This window comes from Pleurodeles waltl, chromosome 3_1 (assembly GCF_031143425.1).
Source record: "Pleurodeles waltl isolate 20211129_DDA chromosome 3_1, aPleWal1.hap1.20221129, whole genome shotgun sequence".
In the NCBI taxonomy this organism is placed as follows: domain Eukaryota; kingdom Metazoa; phylum Chordata; class Amphibia; order Caudata; family Salamandridae; genus Pleurodeles; species Pleurodeles waltl.
Window position 1 is genome coordinate 292,164,182 of NC_090440.1, and position 9,950 is coordinate 292,174,131.

Below are 9,950 nucleotides of genomic sequence, written 5' to 3' on the forward strand. Positions count from 1 at the left end.
TGATTTAAACTCGTCTGACAGCGTCATCCTTGTCTCAACCTCTGCCCTGGGAGTGGAGTGCTGGGAGGCAGTCTGACTGACACAGATTGTTCTGTGAAGGTGTTTCTGGATAAGGACCCACCCCCATTAGGCTTACTGCTTTGGTTCCAGGTCTCTCAGTGTTTTGCTTTCTGGTGCCAGGTTCAAGGCACTTCACATTGCTGGGTAATACTTTGGCACCTCTGTTGGAAACAGGGGACTGTTTCTGCTTCCCCTTCTCATTCTGTGAAGGGGTACAATTTTCATTCTGCTAGTAGTTTGGTCTTTGAGTCAGAGTTCGATCTCGAATTGTGTTCAAATTTCCCTCTATAGGATATCCTCTCCTTCCATTCTACCATATTTAAGGCATCATCAGTCTTGCAATTGCCCCAGCCTTTAATGTTAATGGATATCCTACAGCCTTGCTCCTCCTCATCAGTATCTTTGCTGCCTTTCCTTGAGACATTCAGCGTTCCTCTTTGGGCAGTGTAGAATGGGCCTGTCTGGACTGACTGTTAGTGCTTGAATTGCGCACAAGTATTGCCCGGCTGGGGATGCATTTACTTCTTGTTGTTCGTGTCCCTAGAGGCTTATTTGGAGTGACCTCCCACTTTGGTCCCTGAAACACAAGGATTTTCTTAGCTTCTTTCGCCTCTTTTCTGCCTTATGAAGGGCTTAATGTTTTTCCATTTGGTTTATTCTTGTTGGAGACATGGCCCTTCTTTCTTGCAGTGTCATGCGCTTGTGGGCACATTACTCCCATGCGCCTTGAGAGTCGAAAAGGCCCCTTTGTGTAGGTGGTATGTGATGGTTTGGGTTTCTGTCGGACTACTTCTTGGGTCTGGTCTTGACTTGGCAGACTTTGTCACCAGGTCTATGGGCTCACCTCTGTCCCTGCACTGCTTTGCCCATTTGTGCAGCTCTGGCCTCCCTGGGAGGTTCAGTATGTCAGTATGTCCTGTTGGATTTGCACTCTATTGGTGTATTCCTTTTTGGTACAAGGGCAGATGCATTTCTAGTGTGCTGCATCTAGACTGTGAGGGTCCGCCAGTCCGTCTGGAAGTGTGGTCCCTCCTTCTTGTTGATCATGCGGACAACATGGATTTTCTAAGGGTTGCTCGGGCCCAAGTCCTAAAGAGGGCACCGGAGTCGGGTGCTGGCTCTGTTTTGCTTGGATCTTCCCATTCTATTATAGGATTTTCACCCTCCTTGTCTTCGGACTTGTGTGCTACACCATCCTGGGCATAAATACTTTGCGTATTTGGTTTGTCCTTCTGATCCTTCAAGTTTGCTAGTTTGTTTGCCATTTTGGCATTATTGCTATCTTTTATTGCAAGTAGCACTTGCCACAGTAGATGCATGCTGTAGACCTGATTAATTTAGTTCCCCACTGGGTTCCTGTCATGGGTGGTGTGTTGCCATCCAAGTTGCACTGGCTGATGTTTCTGTCATTTGGGTCCTGTTTGGTTGTTGACCAGATGTCCATTGTTTTGGTGCATGCTTGTATCCGGTCTCCTTTTGGTGTTGCAAGGGTGTACAGCATCCCTTTTCTTGATTGTCTTTGTTTCCTTCTGGTCGTGTGTGCCATGCTGGTGTTTTTTAATCCAGTCTTTCTTATTGACACTTCTTAGTTATACTGGATGGTACAGTTTTCTTGTTGTTGGTATTACTTTGTGCCTCACTACTGCCTGTTGTGGTGGGGCATTGGCTGTGAACCTGGTCACTGCAGGATGCGTCCTTGATGTCTAGACTACTTTCTGGTTCATCGTGGCCAATAATGTCCATGGTTCTTTATCCCTTCTCTACAGCAGTGTTGTTTGATAAGCTGTGTGCTTTGTGGGGGCTGTTGTTCTGTTAGTGCCATGGTCTCCTCCTTTTTTCTGTCTCAAAGTGACAGAAGTTACCCTTAGCAGTGCAGCCTCTAAACTGGCCTCCTTGGAGAGATGACCAACTGGGAATATTTTGATGTTCAAGCCATTCATGTGTAGTGGACGGCTGTGAATGACATGGGCTTCCCAGTGGGAGCACCTAGAGGGCCATTTCTTATGGACTTCATTGGCCTGGTGCTGTGTTTGTGACTTGGGTCGGTGTAGCCTTTGTATTTTATTATGGTTTAGGTGTTGAATTGTCCTAATGACCGAGAGACTGTGGGAGGTGTTGCTGCCCTCCATTGGTTTTCACGTTTTGTGGATGACTCTTGCACATGGACTATGTTGATAGTTGTTTTTCAGACTGCCTACCCCTTCCAGCTCCCACACTAGTGTTCTGTGGAGCTGTTTAAGGAAGAGTGGATGCACAATTCCATCCTGTTTTGTGGTTTGTTGATGGTTGGCCTTTCCTTCCTCACAGTTTGGCCATGCTTCATCTACCAAAAATTCTCCTTGTCCACAGGCTCCTGGTTTACAACTCTTGTGAGTTACTTGGTTCAGGGCTCTCAAGGAGTTGCCCTATCTTTGGTTTTGGGGGATTCTAGTGTTACCTCTGCGACTTTGTAGTTGATGCTATTTACCCTGTTGTTTTCTGGGAGTGGCAATGTGTCCATGCCATATCACCTGGCGATCATTAGACATTTTTTGTTGTGATGCAGTTTGTTTTATGCTTTCACTATGCAGATGTATTTCCCTGTAGCTGCAGTGGCTTTTGATCCCTTGATTCTCTTGTGGCCTGTTTTGTGCCTTCAATGGAAGTGTGTCCTTCCTGCAGCACCCCTTGTAGTGTTTGTGTGCTTACAAATCTCTTGGTACTGTTTTGCTGGTTTCTTCTACTGGGTTTGCTGGCTTTGGTATGCATTGGTTCACGCCTGCCAACCCTTATCCTGAGACTTGGGTTATTTCTGTTTTTCAGTTGTAGTTGCTGTTGCAGTTTAGCTAGCCTCTAATTTGGCTTTGGGCCTTGAGCATGTGGTACCTCTGTGTAGGGATTGTGGTGCATCAAATATACAAGGTGTTTTCAATGTTCCTCAAACCTGCTTCCTTTGGGGCTCTGCTTCAGTATTGAATTGTGAGTTTAGGAATCTACATGTAGAAATATCCGAATAGTCAGAATAAAAAGTTGTGTACATTTGGTAAAGACTTTTCTAGTGGATGCTCTATCTACCTGAGGTATGGCTGTTATGGAGAGCTGGGCTTGGTTTCTGATTTTCTGCATTGCCTTGCTGCTTTTTTGTAAGTTTGTCTCCCTCTATAATAAACATGGGTGCTGATGTCAGTGCACTAAGGGACACCTTATACGGGTCAGTTACTTGTCCTTCAAAGTGTTCTTAATAGTCGGGTAATTCTTTTTCTCCCTATTTTACCAAAGCTGCCTCTGCATCTCTCTAAAGGTTAGGACCTTCCATCAAGCCACAATCAATCCATATTTTCAATTCCAGCTTTCAACCAACCTCGCTATTTCAAAACGGACCTTTTCAATTTCAATCATTAATTTCCACACTATGTTCCCTTAGGTGTTAAATTCAGAGAGAAACCTCCCTCCATTCTTTCTTGGTTGCTGTAATGTAGCCCCATCTCTGTATGTCAGTACTGTGGTTGGCCACTGCATACTAATTCCACTCAACTACAGCCTAATCAACGATTTCAAAACCTCCTGCTATCAGCTACTTCATTTGATCCTGCCTGTGTAGAAAAACAGTGGTGCCCTTTGTCTTGCCTGCTTTTTGATGAGCTTATTACACCACTGTTGAGAGTGGTTCATAAAAATGCAGGGTTTAATGGATTACATTGCGACAGAAAGAATACAAGCTTTCTTTGTATGGATAGGAAGCGTTTTGTGTTTTTATTGAGCTATCTAGGATAGCTCCTTTCCTATTGGGAGTCATCTGTGACTGGGTACAGAGTAAATTGAAGGATATGCCTTATAGCTATATATGAGACCCTTTATATGAAAGAACCCGAGCAGAAGGAATTTTAGAGGAAGGGAGATAGTGACTTATTTTGTTACGTGTATTCCGAAGGATCTTTCAAGAAGTAAGCGCAATTTAGATCCATTGCTTCAGTTGGTCCGGATAGATTTGGAAATTTGAGCCATGGTGAAAGAGCTACTCCATATTTTTTACGTAAATGCATCTATTAATGTACTAACATACTGGTACACCCTCCTGTGATCTGCTACTGAATCGATTTCAGCCTGGTTATATCGAAAGAACTCAAGTATGTTGAGGTTTTAGTTGTTCAGATTAAGACAATATTATTGGGCCTGTATTCTCATTCTTAATCAGAAGGAGAGTTAGGGCACTTATGCATTGGTGGCTGCCTCACCTCCTTCCTAGTCTCTAGTTGTTTAGCATGCTCAGGGTTTATGGGAAAGTCCTATCTCAAGCCTGCAGTCCTCAACTCTCTCAACATCAGATGCAGGCCCCCTAAAGATGATTTCATATTAATCTCTGGTAACCCTCTTGCCAGCCTTGAGAGTATATGATGACTTTCTGAAAGAGAACATTTTGCTCTTGTATCTGGAAAAGCACATGATTTCTCCTGAAATACTGGAATAAAACACATCCATCTGGTGGTCCTTCAGCCACTCTGGCACGACTTTGATCAGTACATCCTCAAGGCCACCTCTGCTTCAGTCCACCAATAAAGAACTTCTGGAAGAAGTAGTAAGGGCTAATCTCCTAGGGCATATAAAGCTCTCCTGTTTTCCATAATGTGTTAGCGCTACTACTTTCACTATTGTATAATTGAAAGTACACAAGTGGGTTTTGCCCTCTACTGGACATGTATGATCTCAAACACCTCCTCCCTTTCCAGATGTTTAAGATTTTGATTCTTGCTTAGTTACTGCTATCTGTTCAGACCAGTGGTTAGTTATATTTTGTACCTTCAGAATGCATTCCAAATGCCCCCATCCATCAAACCTGTGGGCATTCTTCAGATTCACTTTGGGAAAGCAGTATCTATCACTTGAACTGTTAATGTAAAATGCTGCTTTTTGACATGAAGGCAGCCCTACAGGTCTTTACAAAAATGCTGGCTTCAATGGTGGTATGTCTTCAACTGCAGAAACGCCACTCCTCCTCCTCTCTGGTTCAGTGTCTTGAAAGGTTAACTTCCAGAAATTTGTCAGCAAACCACAGACACCTTCCAAAACTCTTTACAATTTTGGACATTTGTGAACTACCCTTAAGTTTTCTTATACAATCCAGAAGAATTCAATCTATTGAGGCCATTCTGGATTGAGGTCTGCCAAAGGCGACATTTCTTCTATTAAAGAGATGGTCTTCCACTCTTCCATTAAAGAGATCACAAATGTCGTGCTGGATTGCAGCTTCACAACAGATTGGTGGTTTCAGAGGCTTTCGGACAACAAGAATCATGTATAATTCCCCCGCTGTCCTACAGCAAGCAGCATCTGAGAATTGGAACCTCCTCTCCTTTTGTAAACCTAAACCTGGTGACTTGATAGCTTTATCGAAATTTGCTGGAACGGACAGAAAACTGAGAATCCTCAGCACCCCATGACATCTGGTCACCTTACCAATAAACAAAGATACGGTGAACATCTGAGGCACTTAACAAATAGCCCCCTTTACAATGAGCACTGAGGTTGGATCTTTCATTAATAAGTGATGGACTGTGTTTTTGGGGGTACTGGGAAGAGGCTGATCTGTATGTCGCATAGATCTCTCCATCACCAACAACATAAATGTTTAATTATTTTCTCTGCTGCATGAGATATGCACTGTTATGAGTTCTTGCTCTCTGTTTTGCTATCTCACAGTGACCTCTGTCACACTTGCTCTTCAATCTCTGTGGTCTCTCACCTTTGTGTAGATCATCCTGTCTTTTTCTGCTTTTCTCACCTCCCTTTCATACCTTTGTCTAAGCTCTTCACCACATATCTGGTCCCGCTGCCTCCCTCTGTGCGGTATCTTTATCTTCTCCCTCTGAATCTTAGTTCTCTTTCTTCTTAGTGTCTATGTCTTCTCATATGCATTGTAGCCTCTCACACAGATGTGCATCAATGGGGGTTTTCTCTGCCCTCTCTCCCTGCGGGTCTCCTCTGTATGTGGATTTTCTCTCCCATCTGTGTCTCTAATATTTGTCTTTGGATTCTCTCATGTTTATGACTGAGGTCTCCTCTTCATATATGTTGTGTGATGAGTAATTTCCATGTTAATATATCTAGGCAAGATCTTTTAACATACATTTTTTGTTGTTATTTGTATTTGCCTGGTTGCATAGTTGACTCATTAAAGCCAACTCCTGTATTTCAGCTACAGTAAACATGACTCCCACTTGCCTACCTTGCTTGCCCATATCTTCCTCATACAAGCCACATGTTTTGCCCTTGTACAACGTGTCAAGTAAAAATGTATTTATTTGTGTGCAATGACATTTCTACTGCTCTCTTGAAATTTGAGTCAAAAGTGGTGTTCAACACAAAGGCCACACAAGATAGAGTAAGTAGTCACTTTGTGTAAGCTATGGCATTATTCAATTGAAATTAACTCTACCAAGAAATATTTCTTAGTAAAGGTCAGCTCTTCTAAATATTTTGGTTTTTCAAACTAATCAATATATATTTTGGCCTATTACATAAATATTTCATTGCCCCACTTTATTTTTCTTGCAGATATTTACTTTGTTTAGCCATTGTACTACGGTCTTATTGCAATCTCTCAGATACTGTCTAATCTTGTGTGATATGTTCCATTGATTTCCAGAATACCTTATTATGAGACCAGTGCTTCAACGGGCACTAATGTGAGTGAGGCTGTTGATCGTCTGCTGGACCTCATCATGAAACGCATGGAACGGTGCGTGGACAAGTCATGGATACCTGAAGGGGTGGTACGGTCCAACGGCCACAGCTCTACAGAGCACTTACATGTGGACAAAGAGAAGGACAAAGAGAAATGTAGCTGTTAAGTTTCAAAGAAACTGCAGCTGTTCAAATGCCATAAGTATATATTTCTTAAGTATGGTTACTGTTTAGTGAATTTCAGCTTAGAGGAGGTATTTCTGAATTGCCAAAAAATGTCAGCAGTTAGTTGTCTTTTTCTCTGATATCTGGCAAATGTAATTCTAAATATTTTCTGGGTGTTCCATAAGATATGAATAATTGTCCTCCTATAGAGAGTACTTCAACCCTTGAGGAAGCTTTGGTACTACACCTGGTGATACTAGACCTGCATAAGCAGACAATGAGGTTTAGAGCCTCAATGAAAACATTGCTCTTAAAGCAACAGTACTAGGATCATTGGAACAAACCCTGAACTGCATTTTGGTGTTATCTCCCTTGCTCAACTTTCATTGTAGTCCAAGTTGCCTTCACTTTTTAAAGAAGTATGATTTATAAATAAAGGTTTACCAGCATTGCATTTTAGCAGAATACCCTATATTTAAAAAGTCCCTCTTCCAAGATACCTTTTCATGAGTTAATCCTGAGCTGATTTATTTGATTTATTGGACCAGAGCAGATAAGATAGTTTTCCAAAGCAAAATTGCTACATTGTCCTTTATGAACATATATCATAGTGGACACTGCAATATTTTCAACATCTTTATTTGTTTTCGGCAATGGAATAAAATATCTAAAATGTGCCTTATTACGATTTGAATTTGGCTTCCACTGCAAATGTCAATTTGAAATTGTTATTGCTGTACTGTTGCTTTAAGTTGGAATGTTGAGAGGTAGCTTCTGTATTTTCTGAGAATTAGAGGTGCAGATGTACTGAGAGGCGTATGGTAAATCTCATTTACCAAAGCCATTTTAACATGCTTGCTATTATGTCAACAATAATTGTGAAAACTGAATTTCCATTACAGAGGAAAACCACTTTTCTGTTTATGCATAGGTTTTATCTAAGCACATTAAAAGGAGCTGCCTGTTATATAATATCTAAGTGTATTACAAGCAATCTGATTACGCAATATTGATTTGTTTTTCACTACCAGCCGGAAACGCTTGTTATGTTGCAAACTTAATATATTAATCTATAGCTGTATTATATACACAGTTTCACAGACAGAAGGGGTTAAAAAGTGTCAACAAATAAATGGTAGCCCAGAGATTGAAACGTGCTGATGTATGCATGTACCTGTATATATACATAAATTATATGTCAATTTTCTTATGTTTCAACAGGAATTTAGGGCAGACTAATTTCATGAGGGCTGGTGCTTTTCGCTGAAATGTTTGTGTCAAGTATTCTTTTTGGACCCTGTAGCTTCGAAATGTGGATATAGAAAATTTCAAAATGGGTCCCTTTATGGTGAAACATCCTAAACCAAGAACTTATGATGTCGAATCACTGGATTAACTATATTAAAACTTTTCTAAATTTCTAAATAGCTAGTAAACTTTTTGTATATCTTCTGCTCCAATGCTCTATTTGAATTAAAATTGCAACAGCATTGGAGTTTTTTAAATTTACATTTTGTAAAATGTCTATTTTTGCATTTCATGGGTATTGTATTTTGAAGATGTCTGGAGTGCCGATTCCAGTCGTTTCAACAAATAATGTACAGTATATGGAAACAGTATTTTTTTTTTTGTTTTTTTCTATCGGTTTTAGTCTTTGTCATTGTGGTATGTGGATACACAGCATATTCAATATGGCATGTAATTGTGGGAATTGTATTACTGAAAACACTATCCTGCCCAAAAAATGTTCAAGTGCCATTTATGACTGCTTGTTAAATGTGTGTATTTGGTTATGGACCCATAAAATCACAATGTCTTGAAACAGCATTGTTTCTTTTCAAGTAGCTTTTTCGTTACTTTATCCATTTCGGCAATTTTGCGCTCAGCTCATCCCAGGCTGGTACTTACTACCCGAGATGTGGATTTGAGGACACTTCCAACATGGTGGCCATCATTTTGAAACAATTAAATGGGACTGAAGTACATAGCACAGGGGCAAAAATGAAGTAATGAAAATATTCGTTCCTATATGAAATATAGCTTTAGGTCGAAAAAGCTGCTGGTAGAAGCTATTGTATGTCAGATTTTTCTTATGAGTCAAATATAATGAATGTGTGGTATCCAATAGGACCATTAGAAAAGAGTATTGCATTTTACACAATACAAGTACACAAAGAAAAACAAAACTTTATTGGCATCATTAATTCATCAGTGCCCTGAAAAAGTTTACAAAAACTATGGCACATTTTATATTTCTTGCATGCACAACCATTTAGCTAATTGTGGACTAAAAAAACATACAAAACATACATTCAGTATGACGTTTACTGTAACTTTATTATTTCACTTGGGAGATACTGTTACAGTATTTTACACACTGCAAGTACACAAAGAAAAGCATAAAGTTTATCGGGATCAAGGTAATTCGTCAGTGCCTCATTAAAATTTTACTAAACCATGGCACATTTTATATTTCTTGCATGCGCAACTATTCATCTTTTTGTGGCTAAAAACAACCATACATTCAATATTACTTTTATTGTAATTTTAATATTTCAATTGGGAGATATTGTTTTTCATCTACTCCAACCAATTTGGAGAAAGTTGTTTTCGTGAATGTATTCACTTGATTGATCATTGCAATGTACATTATTTACTGGGCCTGCCTTAAGAGGAAAATATTTTTGGTGCCACATGTTATGGTGTAGAGTGGTATGCAGTTCCTTATTTATGTAGGTTATTAATTTTGGTTAGGACAGAGATAAGGATATTTCTAAAGTTACCCTCTTAAATGCCTGCAGATATTTTTCAAAGTGTATTTTTATTTTTAAAAGATTGGGGAGACTGTCATTAAAGAGGTATTCCCAACATTTAACAAAAATATGTTTACAGAATTTACATGATATTGCCACTTTAAGGGCCACTGAGGGGATTATCCTAACATCCAAGACAGTCGAGTGCCCTGGCTGAATAGATCACCTCATGCATGGTCAAACGCTAGTTTTATCAAACTAGTCTATTAAATGAAGTATATTTATCTCTTAAGAATAGTTAATGGATGCAAA

The 9,950-nt window shown here is 40.0% G+C and overlaps 1 protein-coding gene across 8 annotated transcripts in view; it reads left to right on the top strand.

The window, feature by feature from the left end:
- The window catches only part of RAB27A (RAB27A, member RAS oncogene family), a 520,171-nt gene extending 511,459 nt beyond the window's left edge, over positions 1 to 8,712 (top strand). For 7 of the 8 annotated variants that reach the window (XM_069222438.1, XM_069222439.1, XM_069222440.1 and 4 more), the window contains one exon: positions 6,683 to 8,712. In XM_069222438.1, the coding sequence (XP_069078539.1) occupies positions 6,683 to 6,887 (205 nt within the window). In that variant the 3' untranslated portion in view covers positions 6,888 to 8,712. The remainder of the gene's footprint in view (positions 1 to 6,682) is intronic. The other variant, XM_069222444.1, reaches the window with a different exon arrangement.
- The last annotated feature ends 1,238 nt before the right edge of the window (positions 8,713 to 9,950 follow it).